This window comes from Sminthopsis crassicaudata, chromosome 1, assembly GCF_048593235.1.
Source record: "Sminthopsis crassicaudata isolate SCR6 chromosome 1, ASM4859323v1, whole genome shotgun sequence".
In the NCBI taxonomy this organism is placed as follows: Eukaryota; Metazoa; Chordata; class Mammalia; order Dasyuromorphia; family Dasyuridae; genus Sminthopsis; species Sminthopsis crassicaudata.
This window is the reverse complement of record NC_133617.1, coordinates 97,093,578-97,111,978: the sequence shown is the minus strand read 5'-3', so window position 1 is coordinate 97,111,978 and position 18,401 is coordinate 97,093,578. Positions and strand designations below refer to the sequence as shown.

Below are 18,401 nucleotides of genomic sequence, written 5' to 3'. Positions count from 1 at the left end.
CCTGAGGCCAGAATTAGGAGCAAAGGAAGGAGGAGGGGAATGCAGGGACCCAAGACATTTGGACTTGATTCAGGAAATGTTTTTTTCAATCATCAGAGCTGTCCTACAACAGTGACAAATGTCATTTATACTATACTTTAAAATTTACAGAATGATTTACATGTCTTGTTGCAGTAGAGCTTCACTATAACCCTACAAATCAGGCTGGGATTAATATAATAATTGAGAAAAAAAATTCCAAAAGAGTATGTGGATTGCCCATGATCATGCAGCTATTAAGTATCAGAAGTGAGATCTGAATCCAGGATACGTTCATTATAAGTCCAGAATTCTTTCTACTACATAACATAATGAGCTACCTTAGGAGTTAGCAGATACTCCATAATTGGAAGTCACCAAGAAGAAGATAGATGGAATATTAGTCAAGGACAAATGATCCATTGTGGAAAGAATTCTAGGAAGGGATAGATGTCTACAGTCCCTTCCAACTTGGAGGAACTGTGATTTTTATGGTTCAGATTATAATAAATTTCAAAAAGGAAGGAATTGAAATAATATGGACATATTTGGTTGATTTTTAGATGTAACCTGGCTCCATTCTGTCTGACTCCATTCAGGCTTTGAATTTAATTTCTTTCTGTCTCTGCACTCCATGACTTTTAATAATTGAAATATTATCATCATCATTATTGCCTAACAATTTTGCCCAATACAGCCTGTCTACTGGATATTCATTCCACAAATAATTCTGATCCATCCACTTCATGGCCTATTAAGAATATGATGAAGGATGTATAATTGGTGTATAATTTCCATCACTTTAAAATGGGAACCATGTGATATTCATAGTGGAAAAAATGCAAAAACAATTGGAATTATGGAAGTTATGCTGCCTTCACCATCACCTTAGAGTAATTCACAACAAAATGTTTGGCTGTTTTGAGGGTCCATATTCCTTTCCCCCAAAGTGTAATTTAATTTACTTGGGACAACCGAGTATCCAGTCATTTGACATAAAGGATATAGGAAGTCAGCAACTAATAGGACAAGCAAAAACTAAAATCATTCTGGCCACAGTTGTATTCAGTTCTGTCTCTGCCTCTACCTCTCTTCATTTCACCTAATCTGACCTTGTTCACTTATAGTTTGTTTCAAGGTTACACTGGAAATCAGCAAATCTAGTTTTGAGTGTGTGGCTGAGTGCTCTGCCACAAACTGACTTAATGACTTTAGTCAAGTCATTTGATTTCTCAAATTATCCATGCCTTCATCTATAAAAACAAGAAGATTTTAATTAAATTTCTAAGATCTTTTCTAGCTCTAACATTTTGTGACTCAGTTTTTGTTATGCTAGGAAAATGGTCTAGGAGAATAGCCTGAACATGACAAGTTCTAAAGCATGTAGAAAACAGACTTTGTTGGGTAGTGAAGGGAGGGAGGGCAAAATCACTTTAACTGCTTTTATTTTTAGTAGTAGTTTAATTCCTTGACTTTCATAGGTTAGTAGAATTTGAAATCTAAAGCTGGAAGGGACCTCAGAACATCAAATGTAAGAATATAGAAAATAGAATGTTAAACTATAATGAACCTTAGAAGATATAATGTTGGAATACAAATAGAGTGAGAGAGACATGGATACTAGAATACAGAACATGGAATATTAAGAGTTGGAATAAACCTTAGAAGGTTCAATGTTAGAACAGAGGCTGCCAGAATTAAAATGGTCTTTATAATATGGAATGTTACAACAAAAACCTACATTATTTGAGCTGGATGTCACATTTAATGCTATTCCAATTCCCAAATTTTCAAGAAGAGGAAACTGAGACCCAGAGGAACAAATCGACCTGCCAAAAATCATGGAGCCATTTCTTGGCAGACACAGGCTTAAAATCCAGATGTCATCATTCAAGTTCATTGTAGTTTTCACTTGTACGAGGTGTTCTCAAAGCAACCATTCTATTTCCCCAAAGAATTCCAAAGCACATAAACCTAAACAAATGTTATACAGAGCAGGAATAAGAACCTATTGATCTCAATTCTGTCTCTGATTCAAGGATTTTGGCAGGAGAGCTTGAAAGTTGCTGTCTCTCCTGATAAACTCTTTGAGAGAAGGGATTATTTCATTTTCATTTCAGTATCTTCAAGGCCTGGCAAATTTAAGACACTAACAATGAGTTTGTTGAGCCAACATATCAAAAAATATATTTCCACTCTTCCTTTACCTAGCACCAATTTAAATCTTTAAAAATCAGTCACATATACTGCTTCACTCTATGGGATCTTGAGTTAATTCATGAGCTCTACAAAGTCATTTACTTGAGAATCTAACAACAGTTACCAAAGCATCATCACTTACTACTTATCATCAGGGTATTCCCCTTGCACTTGCCATCAGCAGCCTTGGTACAACTGTATTAGTTGCTCTTTTCTGTGACCACAAGGTCCTGAGGGACATATATTTCATTTGCCATTTTAATCCCTTTTGATTTTAGGAACATAGGATTCATAGGAACATAGATTTAGAATTATAAGAAATCTGAGAGGTCATCTAGTATAACTTCTTTCATTTCAGAGATCAAGAAATTGAGGTATTTATTAATTAAGTGTCTTATTTTTAAGATCTTATAAGTAGAAGTATAGAATCCAAGGTCCCTGACTCCAAAGTCAGGGATCCTTGTACTCTAATAACTGTATCATGACCTTCAGTAGGAATTCTAATAATCACTAAGAAACCTCAAAGAATAATGGAGCAAAGAATCTTAGAGCTGGAAGAGCTCTCTAATATCATCATACAAATAAGAAAATTAAAGCTAGAAAGCACAGTTAATAACAAAGCTGGAACTAGAACCCAGAACTTTTAACTCTCCAACCCCATGATTGATGTGCAGACTTATACATGGAACCCTGCTCCTCCTGAGGAAGCTCTTACACATGTATGGAATGAGATGCTGGAAAGGCCATGCCCAATCAATAGCCCCCCAAAATTGGACTTACCCGTTGGGCCAGGCAGAGGTCTTTCTGGTGGTGCAGTAGATGTCTTCATGCTGTTGCCCATCTCTTCTGCTCGATTGTTCACTCTTGGTTTAGAAGAAGCAACTTCAAAACTATGACAGAGGAAACACACACTCAAAGTAGGGCTGGCACCAAGCTCTCGGGATCGCGAGTGACCCAATTTAGAATGCATAGTGCATCATTTTTTTAAAGCAACTTGCTTCTTGAAAACTGATATTTTTATGTGAAGAAGAGATTTGTGTGTGCTGGTTAGACTTAGGCAGCTCAAGTTGTTTTATCAGGGGAACAACAGAGGGAAAAAAAAAAAAAACCACAGAGAGGGAAGTTGCTAACAAATGCTGTTTGTAGCAAAAGTTTCCATTACTCCTTGCCTCAAGCTAAATGCAATAAAAAACCTGGGGAACAAGGGGTGGAGTTTGAGATACATCAGAAATTGCTATCATCTACGAAATATATCTTTGTTCACTTCATTACTTAAATTCTGAGAGTGTGATTCTGTCAATATGACCCATCTATTGACACAGACTGCAGATACTTGATGACTTAAAAGATGGTTCTTGAGAACTGTTGTGGACAAAAAAGAATATATCAGAATTATCCTGTCATCAACCTCAGAACAAAACTCTTCCAATTTATCTAAACCAGACTGCTACTAGGACAGTATGTGAAACTCTCCATTTTGGGGGGAGATAGACTTCAAACTCTTCTAGGTCATGGCCTTCAAGAACATGGGATCCCTTCCACAATGAGGCAAAAAATGCAAATTTCTGTGGAAGTGATTGGTACTCTGTCCATCACTGTCAAATGACAGACCCAAGACAAATTTCTTCCAGGAAAATAATATTTCTCAGATGCCAAAAGACTGTAATAACTCAGACATATTACTCTCCTTGTGTGGTTTGGTCAAAGCAAAAGGTTCTCCATTATCTACAAAGTGAAATTTCAACACCTGAGTCTGATATTCAAGATCTTCTACAAACTGTCCTGTTCAATCTTACCTGTTCAACCTTAACTTATACTAGCCTCTTTCTCATATTCTACATTCCAGCCCAACTGGACTATTCTGTTCCCCTCACCCCATTTTATTCTACCTCATTCCACCTACTTCTTCATTTTTTCCTTTTTCTATAATAGGAATAGACTCTTTGTCTATCCCTCATCTCCACATATTGAAGCCCTTACCTCCCTTAAATACTCAGCTCAGGTACAACCTCCCTAGAAAGCACTTCTCCAATTCCCCTATACCTTCCTGAGTGAAAATGATCTCTCTTACTCTGTGATAACAATTTCTCTCTCTTTCTTCTGTCCCATTCACACTCTGCCTTGCATGCAACCTATCTGCATTCAATCAATGAATCAACTAGTCAACAATTATTTATAAATCATTGTGCTAGATACTACACTAGGTGCTGGGGATGCAAATGCAAAGAATGAAGCAATCCCTACTCTTGAGGTGTTTATATTTCAAGGATATAATGACAGTCATCATATTCTTTTCCTATATCCTCCCCCCCCTTTTTTTTTTAAACTACATATACTACCACTTTTAAATAGGATTGTAAACCTCTTGAGGATAGAGATTGAGTCAATTTTCATATCGGTATCCCCCGACACTAAATCCAATGACTTGCATTTAGGAAGTGTATAATAAATAGCCGTTAAATTGAATTGGAGTTTAAGACTCTTATCTTATTTATGAAGCTGACATATCCTGGAGAGACAACCCATTTCATGAATACATTCCATTATCCATGTGCTTTGGCATAAATTTAAATTTCCCCAATCACTCGATTCAATTCTAAACTTATCAAACATTTCTTATGTGTGGTGTCTTCTGCTCCCCAAAGAAAAATGTCCTAAAAGGGCATCAACTAATAAGCAAAATGAAAAGCATATAGGGAGGCTCATGTTTAGCATTCAGAGAAAGCCTTTCATGAGTTAAGAAGGAGAAAAGTAAAAACTAGAGCCAAGTTTTGCTCTCCTGAGACCTAGATGCAGTCTAGGGACAATCCTCCTTCAGCTTTCTCACATTCCTCAACCTCCCATATCCTTCCTATGGGAGGGAATAATAGAATTCATGAGTAGGAGGAAACTAAATGATACACTGCAGAGACCTGAACTAGGAGATTGTAAGGGACAAGGGGAGGACACATTTATGTATTGCTACTATGTGCCATGTGCTAAGTGACTTTTATATAAATATTATGTCATTTGATCTTCAAAACAACCTTGTTGGAGTAGAGATATTGCTTCACAATGAAAGAACTGAATGAAATTGAGGCAGAAGTTGTGACACATGGTTTCTGACATCAGATGGAAACTTGGGTGCCCTTGAATTTAGCCCAGCATTCAATTTGCTTTTCCTGCTGCCTTCAGTAAAAGCTAAGTTTGAAACCTAGTTCAAACACCGTGTGGCTCTGAATATGTCACATAACTTCTAAGTCTCAGCCTCATTAGCTGAAAAATGGAACAATAGTAGCCCTTATTTCACTGGGATCTTGTGAGGATCAACTGGGAATACATATAAATATCTTTGCAAACTTTAATGCATTAGAATTGCATAAATGCTAATTATTTTTATTATTAAAATAGTCCTTCATTTTACAGATTAGGAAACTAAGACCCCTATCAATCTGTCGACAAATATTGATTAAATGTTTACCATTTTCCTGGCACTATGCTAAGCACCAAGGATCCAAAGGCAAAAGGAAATAGTTCCTGCCGTCAAGGAGCTTCCATTCTATAAGAAGAAAGAATATGTACTTATGTAAAAATTTACATAATATATGCAACATGAATATAAGATTTGAGAAAGACTATTTGCCCAAGATCACAAAACTTGCTATTAATGAAATGGTTGTTTGTTGTTATGGTTCAGTAATTTCAGTCCCATCTGACTTCATGATCTCATTTGAGATCCTGGTAAACGTAGAGTAGTTTTTCATTTCCCTCTTTAGCTTATTTTACAGATGATAAAACTGAGTCAAGTGGAGTTAAATGACATGCCTAGGGTTACACAGAGCTAGATTGGAAACAGAAGATGAGTCTTCTTTGACTTTAGGCTTGGCTCTCTATCCTCTGTGTTATCTAGCTGATCGATTAATTAATATTATTCATTCATTCATTCAGTAATGAAATTTAGATTCATCTCTTAGGAATTTCTATATTAGTATTTTAAGAGTTGTAGTGTTCTTGGTAAAGTATTTTCATATTCATTATTTAATAATGAATACTACCACATATTCATTAAATAAGTTGGTCACTGCAGTAGGTCCTGGGAATATAAAAGCTAAATGAAATAAAGATTGTGTTCAATGAGTTCATAATCTACTGGGGTGTGTGAATACACACATACATACATACACACACACAGACACATACAAACACATACATATATTATATGCAAAGGAAACACAAAGTAATCAATAGGCAGGAGAAAATACTGACAATTGGGGTGGAGGCATTAGGAAGGAATTCCCATAGCAGGTTGTCCTAAAGGAGCTAGGGGTCCAAGAGATGAAAATGGGGAGGGAAAACATTTTAACCTTAGAACAATCATGTCTAGGAAGGTAGGGCAAAGCTTAATGCCCTCTGGGGTTGGATGATGAAAATAAGGCTCCTCAGAGACATTACTGACTTGCCTAATTTTTAAAATAGTATTTTATTTTTCCAAATACATAGTTTTCAACATTTATCTTTGCAAAACCTGCATTCCAAATTTTTCTCCTTCTCTCCTCTCCCTCCCCCACAAGATAGAAAGCATTCCAATACAGGTTAAACATATGTGATTCTTTTAAACATATTTCCATATTTGTCATGCTACTCAAGAAAAGTCATATCAAAAGGGAGAAAAAGCACACACAAGAAAAGAAAAAAGCAGACCATAACAACCAAAAGGCAAAAATTCTGTGCTTTATCCACATTCAATATCCATAATTCTCTAGATGTGGATGGCATTTTCCATTACAATTTTATTGGAATTCCCTCATATCACTTGATTGTTGACAAGATCCATAACACTGTGGTAGGTATTTAGGAGCCTTAGATTAAAGATTTGGCACAATTCCGTCCTCAGGAAGCATATATTCAATTGCTTCAGAGCTTATGTCCATTAACATCAGCAATATTTCTCCAGGACTTGCTATGTACAAAGTATTCTATGTACATATACAATGTCTATGTAAATGTTAGCTATTATTACTGTATTACATAGGAATGACAAGAATCGTGATAGTGAAGAGAAGGTTAACTTTGGATTCAAGAAGATCTAGCTCTAATTCATAAGGTTTTAGGATTTTAGGCAACTAACAATATCTTAGAACCGCCCCCCCCCCAACCAACTCTTAAAGACTTTAAATTAGGATAGTTGTTAATCTTCATAAGTAAAAGGAATATCCATGCTGGAATTCCCCACATTGATCAAATCACAGACTCAGATCCCCTTCCTTTTACCAACTTGTAACTGCCAGCATCAACAACAATCACAAAGTAGTGAAAAGACAAAATGGAGTACTTCTGATCTGTTGGATGTGGGTCTCTAATGGAGTGGCAACATGGAAAGAATGATGGATTTTCAGTAAAGAGACCTGACCTCAAACCCTAATGGAATATTTATAACTTGAGTGATGTCAGACAAGTTATTTCACCACTCTAGGCTTCAATTTAATATTTGTAAAATGAGATCTTATACTAAATGACTTCTTAGGCCTCTTCTAGCATTCACAATGCTTCAATTCTCAGATTCAGATTTCTCACTGCATAAGAAAGTGGCTTCATGATCTATCTTATCATAGCCTCCAGTAGACAGTTGTTTCAGTATTGACTGACTCTTTGTGACCCCATTTGGGATTTTCTTGGCAAAGATGCTTAAGTGGTTTGTCATTTGCTTCTACAATTCATTTTATGGATGAGGAAACTGAGGCAAACAAGGTTAAAGGACTTGTCCAGGATCACAGAGAGCTCATAAATGTTTTAGACTAAATTTGAGCTTAAGAAAATAAGTCTTCCCGATTCCAGGTCTGGCCCTTTATTCACTTTACCACCTAGTTGTTCTTCTTAAAAAAACCAAAACAAAACAAAACAAAAAACCACACACAGAGAAATGATTATTTTCCCCAGTGTAGTCTAATTAGAACAGAAACTCCTTCAGGATAGGATTACACCTATGCCCTGATATGCTGAAGACTGAATAACATGTCTTAAGGTGTTCCCAATATTAATTAGCATATATTGTGAACACATATAATATGTACATTTTGTCTCTTTAGATAAAATTGAAGTTCCATAATGTAACAAGTGTTAAATTGTGGTCTTTGACTTTCTGTCATACAAATGCCTGGTAAATGCCTATTGATTGAATATGCAACATATTGCAGTTGGAATTTATGTACTAAATGGAGAGAGCACATGGAGACATTTTGAAGAGAATACATTCTCTGTTTTGCATCTATTAGACATGAATGTGACTGTAGTTGGGGCAGACTATGGGAGATGAGCCAAAAGGTTGCTAGAATTGAAAAATCTAAATGGACTTAAAGATAGGTAGGTCGAGTAGTGAATAGAGCTCTAAATTTGGAATTAGAAAGATCTAAATTCAAATACTGCCTTAGATGTTGTGTAATTGCAGGCAAGTCACTTAGTCTTGGCCAGCTTTGGCCTTTTCATCTTTAAAATGGGAGTAAATAGCAATAAAATTGTTATGAGAATTAAATGAGATATCTATAAAGCACTACATAAATGCTAGTTATTATAAAAAAGAAAAATGTCTTTCTATTGACATCATCCATTCATTTAACAAATATTTATTTTATTTGGCATTGTTAGAAGGAGAAATGAACAGAAAATGACTAATAAAAGCTAAAATAAATTCATAGGAGAGAGAGAAAGACAGACAGAGACAGAGAAAGAGAGGCAGAAATGTTCCATCTTGTTGGAGAGGAGAGGGGGGAGGAGGTTAGTAAAGATTTTATGTAAGGAGGGTCAGCTGAACTAAACCACAAAAACAGAATGTCCTTTCCCTGTACCTCCCTGATTCCACTGCTTTTTTGTTCTCTTACTAATTTCCTCTTAGTTAACTTCCATGAGAAGGTTACATCCAAGCTGTCAAGGCCTCACTGATTCCTTTTCTTAGACATTCTAAGGTTGGAGACCATGGGAAGGAGAAAAAATTTTCCTGGTATATACATAACTGTAAATTGATAGAGCTGTATCCCTGCCCAGTAGCATATTCTCTCCACATGCTGTGAAAGTTATAGGGAAAAAGCGTCAGTTTTAAAAGCAATGAAAGCTGGTTTCCCGAAATCATAAATTTTCCCCCTCCTAGAGACATTAGGATTCCTAAATGATATAGCAGCAGTGTTTGGATGAATATGTCAAGGGGTGTAATTGAGGATATCCAAGGAAAAAGTCTACTTAAGGCCTGCTCTGCCCTGGCTGTGAGTTTAGGAGAAAGAAGAGGAAGAGAAAGATAGTTCTGTGATATTTCAATGCAAAACCTTTTATTGACCACACAGAAAATTATATCTTCTCTTTTCCCCTTTTCTTCCATTCAGCCCTAGCTCTGTCTTTTTAGTGACTATCACATTAGAGTTACATTTTCTGAACATGTTCTCCTTTGGCCCTGCACCAACCAGGGACCCTGATCTTAAGAGTAGGTGTTCAACTCATCAAAGGATGGGAAGATGACCTACATCCTACAATCCCTGAGATAACTTGTGGAGCTGGTCTTCAATCCTACCACATTTATCCTTATCCTCCCACCCTCGCCAGCTTCATTCCCTCTCTCTGCTTTATAAGCTCCTAGAGGATCCCCCTTCAAGGCATTTATAAGCTAGAAACAAACCAGGTATCCACAGCAGTAACTGCATGAGTGGAACTATTCTGCACTACTACCCTACTAATTATCCCCCAATCATCTCACAGAATGAGCAAGCATGAATGGATTATCATCTATATCATGATTTCAGTACATTATCTTTCTCAAACTTTCTCCAAACTTCACTATTACCCAGGTTCACCACTTCAGAATCATTTTCAGTTCATCACTTTACTTCACCCCACGTATCCAATCAGTTGCCAAATCTTATCATTTCTACCTCTATCTTTTCCATTAGTTCTCATTGCTTACACAATCACTATCCATGTTCAGGTCCTCATCACCTGTAGCCTGGACTATGTGAATAGCCTCCTAATTGATCTCTTTTCACCATTGTCATCCTTCTGCAATCCATACTTCACACATTGATCTTCCTATGAAACTGATATTCTTAAAGTACACATCATTCCAGTGATTCCTTATTAATGCTAGAATCAAATATTACTTAATCTTTATTTCATCCTTTTTATTTTCTATTTTGAGCTGAGTTTTAGAATATATATATTAGTAGTAGTAAAATAATACATGCATTTAATGAATAAATCCTTGAATACAAATATATATTGTGTGTATATATACATATGTACATACATACTCAAACTATCTATACCTAAAGATATTTTACTTATAAGATTATATGATCAAAATATTTGGAAATTACTGATATCAAAAAGAGAGTTGACATATTCTGTGTCTTTATAGACTGTAGCACTATGACTAAAGACTAGAAACAGCAGAGAAAAATAACAATAATATCTAACATTCATATATTATTTACTATGTGCTTTACAATTATTATCTCATTTGATATTCATTACAACTCTGGGAGGTAGGTGTTATTATTATTATCCGGATTTTATAGATTATAGAAACTAAGGCAAACAGAGGTTAAGTAATGCAGCTAGTAAGTAAATGAGTTTAGATTTGAACTCAGATCTTTCTGACTCTAGACCAAGTATACTCTATTGTATCACATAGGTGCTTAAATGGATTTTTAGTTCAAAATTAAGATATTTCTAAAAATCTGATAATATATACTATCTTGTAAAGTAATGAGTTTCCTATCACTAGAAATATTCAAACAGAAAAACTATAGAACATCCCTGCTAGGAACATTGCCCAAGAATTTATGTGATACAGAATGAAGAGGCCTCCTTGGTCAACAGTTGCTTTACTGTTAATTCCATTAGAGGAAATCCAAGAATGCTTCTGAAGTAGGATGGGGATAATTGGGGTCCAAAATAGACACACAGAGAAATGCCAGCTCCTACTGTCTCCTAAGTCCTCTGTGTGTTCTTCAAAGACCTCTTGTCATGTTCCAAATAGTATATCAACCTTTCTCTTTTTAAGACAAACTACATAATACAGTAGAAAGAAGACTGGATTAGAGGTAAAAGATTCAAATTTCATTCCCATCTCTGATACTTAAGTAACTCTGTAACTTTGGCCAGGTCACTCAGTTTATTCATCAAACAAAATGGAGGAGTTTGGAATAGATAACTTCTAAAATTTCTAATTTTTTTCACTCTTATTAATTGATATTCTCACATTCTATGTTCTAAGGTTCCATCCAAGTTAAGATATAAGTTTCCAATAAGAGCAATCTTAAAAGTTTCCTGAGGTCTTTCTGCAACTAAGATTCTATGTGCTATGTTCTAACATTCTGTGTTTTAACAATCCATTTTACAAGACTTTCTCTAGCTTTAATAAATGTTTTTAACCCTTTCTTAGTACGGACAAATTATCATATTATTTTAAACCTATTTTTTCTCTTCTCTTTATTTTAATTCCTCTCCCATTAAGTGCTTATGTAGAATGCCTTAGGGCATATTTTCTCATATCTTTTAGGGTGAGATGTAGCTAAAATAGATCTGAACTGGACATCAAGAGATGTGGGTTCTATTCCTGTCTCTAGGAGACTGTGGTCACCCTCACCACTAAGTCTCATTTCCCTCTTCTATATAATGAAGAGGATCAGGTGACTCTTAAAGTCCTTCCCAGCTCTGAAATTCTAATATGCACAAGCACATTCATACACAAATATCTTTAACATTCTAAAATCAAGATTTAAAAACCTTTAATAATGTTTATATAAACCTTTAACATTCTAAAGCACACACATCAGTCTATAGGGTTGTATATAGCTGGACAGGGGAGGTTTTCCTCCCCTCAGTTTCCTTCCCCTCAGGAAACTCAGTGAAAATTTTCCTCTTCAATAATTCCTTATGTGACCCCAAGTTCCCAGTGAGTTATAAATTTTAAAATGTGGATGTTTTGTCTCAAAAGCCAGCATATTTTCTTTTTATTACATAACAATGTTCTTAATAAACTTAGTAATTTATTCATCCAAATCTCTTGGTATTACAATTTACTTTCTCCTGCTGTGTGTGGTTTCTAGAAAACTCAATAAATGATCATATTCCAGGTTTTGCAGTTAACTCTTCTTGTTTAAAAATTATTGTGAGACTTGGTGACCAGAAACACATTCTCAGAGGCTTACATCTTTGAGACTAAATTGTTCACTCTCCACACAAATAGGCAACATCTTATGGCATATCCTGCCAGGATTCACTGGGCTTTAATTTGAAGACTTGCAGTTAAAGGGAACCTACTACTTTCCAAAAGCAGCCCATTCCACTTCTGGGTAACTCTAATGGTTAGGAAGTTTACATCCACTCAACAACTTCTACCCATTGGTCTTAGTTTTTGTTTTTGTTTTTTCCTTTAAGGCCATCCACTACAAGTCCCATGTTGAACAGTTCTACAGTTAACTTGGAGATGGTTCTTATGCACTTCTACCCCAACTCTGAAATTTTCTATTCTCCTTGCTAGATATGTCCAGTTTTTTTTTTTATTAAAATACATAGCATGGACTCCAGGTCCTCTACTATCCTTATTGTCCTTCCCTGGACATTCTCCAGCTACTTATTCAAAAGGTTTCTTGTTCAGAAAATATCTAATACCTTTCATAAAAAGCTTCTCATGAGAAGATATTAATGGATTACAACAAATATTGCTAAAAGTTTCTTTTTTCTTCTTCTTTTTAACTTCCCCAGTTTGAAAGGAATCTTTCCCTAATAGACAAATCACAAAGCTTAGAATTTGTGAAGCAATACATGATTTAGGTTTTTCAAAAGTATATTTTTTTAAAATTAGCATCTTGGAATGTAAGTGAGATGGCTTCATCTAAGATTTAGCCTATAACTTGATTTCTAAACATTGTCCTAAGGAATCAATTTAGGTAAGAGAAACACTGCTAGCCACTAAAGCTGTCCCAAAGTGGAACAACAGACTGCCTCCAAAGCTACAAAGTTCTCTTTCTTACAGCTTCTATGTTGTAGAAATGTTTCATTCAGTCATGAAATAGACTTGGTAATCTCTAGGAGTTATTTCCATCTCAGGAAATATTTGTGATGCTGTGATAATGTTTCAGAGGCATAACTATAGATGAGAGATGATTAGTTTTGCCTCTATCAAGGAATAACTTCATGCTAGCTTCCTAGGAGCCTGATCTTGCAACTGTTTTTATTTTTTTAAGGTAGATACAAATTGTTACCTAATATTGCATTTCATTCTAATTATTTCTTTAAAAACCAAAAGACTTCTAGGAGGGGAAAAATTCCTGGGAAATCTCAATTAACTGGATTCAAATTAAGCTGAATCAAAATCTGCCAGGTTTTTTTTATGTACTCCGTTTTAAGGAAGAAATGGCATATCTTCAACATTAGAATGCTATTCTAAGATCATCAAGCCTTTTTGTTGTTCAGTTATTTCACTTGTGTCCAATTCTTCATGATGCCTTTTGAGGTTTTCTTGGGAAAGTTTAGTGGAGTGGTTTGTGTTTCTTCCTCTAGCTCATTTCACATATGAGGAAACTGAGGCAAATAGAGATAACTAACTTGCCCAGGGTCACACAGCTAGTAAGTATCTGAGATGAGATTTGAACATAAAAAAATAAGTCTTTCTGACTCCAAGCCTATTGCTCCCTGCACTATGGTGCTACCTAGCTCCCTCATGATGTTATGGGATAACAGTATAGATTTAGAGCTGGAAGAAACTCTAGTAATCACTGGGTCCAACTCCTTTGTACAAATGAGGAAATCAAAACCCAGCGTCACACAGCTAGAAAACAACAGTATTTAACTCCAAGTTAGCCTGATTCTAAGTCTAAGTACTTTACTAACTAATCTAACCCACTTATTTTATAGTTGAAGAAACGAATGGTCAGAGAAGTAAATTAACTGGCCCAAAGTAATACACCTACAAGTCAAGAACAAGCCTTTACATTCACACTTTTGAGCCCAAATTCATTGCCCTTTCTCTCATGCCATCCTATCACCCCTTAAGACAATCCATAGATTTTTAAAAAAATGTAACCTTTAAAATAATCTATAACTTTTCTATGTACAGCCACATAATCATATCAATACTTAGTTTTGGGTAGAGGATTTGGTTCTCAACTATCTCCTAGCACTAAGATTTGATGAATAGTCATCCTGATACATCATTCTTCCTCATGAAGAAAAAGCCAGCAAGATTTTACTTAACTGTGGCAGGAAAGTGGACACATATATAGAAAAATTACAAAATAAATGGAGATAGATAGATAGATAGGAAGGAAGGAAGGAAGGAAGGAAGGAAGGAAGGAAGGAAGGAAGGAAGGAAGGAAGGAAGGAAGGAAGGAAGGAAGGAAGGAAGGAAGGAAAGAAGGAAAGAAGGAAAGAAGGAAAGAAGGAAAGAAGGAAAGAAGGAAAGAAGGAAAGAAGGAAAGAAGGAAAGAAGGAAAGAAGGAAAGAAGGAAAGAAGGAAAGAAAGAAAGAAAGAAAGAAAGAAAGAAAGAAAGAAAGAAAGAAAGAAAGAAAGAAAGAAAGAAAGAAAGAACAAGTCCTGTGGATAGAGTACTGAACCTAGAGTCAGGAAGGTCTGTTAAAATTTTACCTCAGATATTTATTAGTTATGTGATTGTAGGCAAGTCATGACCTCTGAATGCCTCCGTTTCCTCAATTGTAAAATAATAATAGTAGCACCTAACTCCCAGGGTTGTTGTGAGGATTAAATGAGATAATATTTGTAAAGCACATAGCACAGTGCTAGTAAGCAATATATATATATGTATATGTATATGTATATATATATATGTATATGTATATGTATATGTATATGTATATGCTAGCTATTATTATAAGTAATATGTAGATGAATAAAGTTGAGATGCAAAAAAAAAATTTAACCAGAAATAAGAGAAGAAACCAAAAGCCCTATTCTCTGTTCCCTGAGGAACTCACCTTCCTACCAATATTTTGCTCATCATTCTCAATTATTCCTATCTCTCCTCCTAAACAACCTTGGACTCTACCTCTGGGTCCTCTGAAGCTAGAAGTGGGGCAAAGAGATGATCATTAGAATAAGTTGAATGCCAAATCAGGGAGAGTCCTTAGGATGTAAAATATTAGAATTTATTTTAAAGCTAGGAGGAAGCCCAAAAATTATATAGACCAATTCTTTCATTTTACAAGTGAGAAAATTGAAGACCAGAGATGGAAAGTGCCTGAAGTCACTCCATGAGTTGGTAGCAGAGCTGAGACTTAGCCCACAGTCGGTTCTGAGAAATTAATGAATGAGACACCCTACAGGTAGCTTAAGACCGGGTAGAGTGGCTAGATCACTGGGCCTAGAGTCAAGAAGATTCATTTTTCTAAGTTCCATAAGTTTAGAGCCATAAGAAAGACCATCAGATCCAACTCCTTCATTTCATAGATGAGTAAACTGATAGGTAAGAGAGGTTAATTGACTTGCCCAGGATCACATAGCTAGGAAATGTCCAAGATAGGATTTAAACCTAGTACTTCCTGATTGTAAGTCTAAAGCTCTGACTAATGTATCATGCTGGGTGACCTTAAGTCCCTTTACCCCTTCAGGCCTCAGTTCTCTCATCAGTCAAATGAATGAATTGAACTAAGTGATCTCCAAAGTCCATTTTTCCAATTCTAACATTTTAAATTTCCATAGGTAAAGCTGTCCCCAACAATCTAAACTGTTTTTTTTCCCCCTGACATTTGTATGCTTTCACATTCAGTGTGTCCTGCCCTGACAGAACCTTTGCTGGATGCTTTTCAGAAGACAGAAACATCATTATTCTACCCCCTACCCATCTTAGAAAAGACAGGTTTTGACCACTACCCATTCCCTTTGCCCAATTGAGTGGAAGTTTACCTTTAAATGGTGAGCATGCTTCCTCTCTTTGCATTAACTCCAAGTAGTAACTAGCCAGCCAGCCAGCCAGAGTTGTCATTCAATCTCCATCAGCTGCCGCTGCAACAGCTGAATGACTGTCGTGGTAAGGGGGCCCTGCCAAGTGTTATGAAGCTCATGCTATCATGTAGAACGGCAGTTGCCAAACAGGCCACATACTTCCTCTGCTAGAAATAAGGAAGGCTTGATGTGTTTGCAGAAGCCTGGGTTCCTGTTTTTAGCAACCACATGAAACTTTTGCGTCCTCTTCTCTCTAAAAGGACATGGGGAAAAGACAGGCATTTACAGCAACTCTTTGGAAAAACATATGGCCAACTGGATTTCAGACAGAAATATGCCATGTGCATAATCAAAAGGGCACTAAATTGTTGAAATAAATACTGAAATAATAAAAATAAAAGGCACTATTGTAGGGCCCCTAAAACATCAAACTGAGAGTGAAATGAGTTTAGGTAGTGGCTGTCAGAGGTCAATTCTTTTTTCTCGGTTTCCCAATTTAATAATACACTTGCTGTCCTCCTGTTAAGGAGTGGCTAAATCTAGGTTAAGATCCAGGTCCCCTTAACTTTGGCTGCTTTGAACTTTTATTAGAGAAAGTCACTGGTCAGAAACTTCACCTGTGAGATAGAGCCTGGCCATGAGGGCATTTTAGATGACTGATCCCTCTTAAGTTGTTTGGATGTTGGTAGTGTCAGGATGTTTTATGAAAATGATTTCATGACCTGCCTTTTCTAGTCCATTGGGACTCAGCTTCTGGATCTTAAGAACAAAAGAACTGAGGCTGATGGAGATAAGGCAGACTTTTTTCAAAGCTAGGGAATTTGATAGTGGGACAGAAACTGGGCTTCTAGCTTCCAGATTCTTGCTGTGACTTAGAGATTTGGATATTGGGTCATGGAACATTAGAACTGAAGGGAACCTTAGAGACCATCTCATCCCACTTGCTCAGAGATATTAAGTAACTTGCCTTATAGCTGGTTATTTATTCAACATTCATTCAATGTTAGTAGTTCACTTACTTTATGCCTGTTCTACCAGGCTTCATTTCTCTAATGTCAAATTATCTTAGAAGTGATTTTTAAAAAAGAAAAAAAGGCTAAGTATGTCTCCATTATTCTGATAGCTGTATCCAGTGAATGTTCATAGAGACAAAGATCATAGAAATTAAGAGTTGGGAAGAATCTTAGACCACAGAATGTTAGAAAATAAAATCCTATGGCAGGAGGCAACCATGATACCATAATTCCATTACAGAAAGGAAAGGAAATGAGTTCAAATTCTGATACCACCACAATAGTGATTTGTATAACTTCAGGCAAAGCAACTAACTTTTTGAGCCTCAGTTTCCTTTTGTGTAAAATGAGGAAATTGGAATAGTAGTTAGCAAAGCTAGTGCTCAAACAACTCACACAAATTAGACTAGGAAATATGCATTAGAGAGGCAGACAATGGGTCCTGATAGTTCAGATAGGGAGGGATTACATCTAGCTCATTATGACAAAGTATATATAGAGTTTTCATATTGGAGTCATTCTGAAACCTATTTGCAATTCACAAAATCAAAATAAAGGCAGGAAGACTGTTTCTATTCTTAAAAGTGGAAACTCTTGTTCAGGCTTTCAAACAATACCAATTTTAAAGTTTCCCTTATATACAGAACACTGTTTCATGGATTGTGGGATGGGAGGAAAGCAATATTTGTGAAAAATGTCTTAAGAAAGCTGTGTGTGGCTTGATGGAGAGGAAAAAGTAGACAGTTTATAGGATGATCTGAGGTGTTCTGGGAAGCAGACTCATCCCTCTGGGCTCATGTGCTTTGTAAAATGAAGGTATTCCTTTCCCAGTCCCCTTCCCTTCCTCTTCCTTTATTTTCTTTTCCCCTCCCATTTCTTCATTTCTCTTCCCTTAGCAACCTGGTCTCTTTATCTCACCCACTTGAAAATACAACAGCTACTTATTGGCCTTATCCTATTGCTGATTAGCCTAGAAGCTTTGGTCAGTTTCAGCTAGTTCACCCTTCCTTTAGGAGCTTGGTGGGCACTCACCATACAGTACCAAACTTAATTCAGAGACCTGATTAAGCTCTAGTTCTATGTCAGATTAAAACTTTGGAGCTCAAATAATCCACCAGATCTAACCTCCCCAGGAGCAGGGTCTACAGGTATTTATCTCTTCTGACCTTAATGCATCTGCTTCCTAAGACTAAGATATAGATGGGGTGAATAGATGAAAGGAGATTCCACACTAAGAGTTCCCATCA

At 36.1% G+C, this 18,401-nt stretch overlaps 2 protein-coding genes across 2 annotated transcripts in view; one reads left to right on the top strand and one right to left on the bottom strand.

The window, feature by feature from the left end:
* SLA (Src like adaptor) overlaps positions 1-3,264 on the bottom strand; it is a 42,429-nt gene extending 39,165 nt beyond the window's left edge. Inside the window, 1 exon segment of the mRNA XM_074265096.1 lies at positions 2,998-3,264. Coding sequence (XP_074121197.1) covers positions 2,998-3,187 — 190 coding nt within the window. The 5' untranslated portion in view covers positions 3,188-3,264.
* Positions 1-18,401, top strand: part of TG (thyroglobulin) — a 375,444-nt gene that overhangs the window by 268,992 nt on the left and 88,051 nt on the right.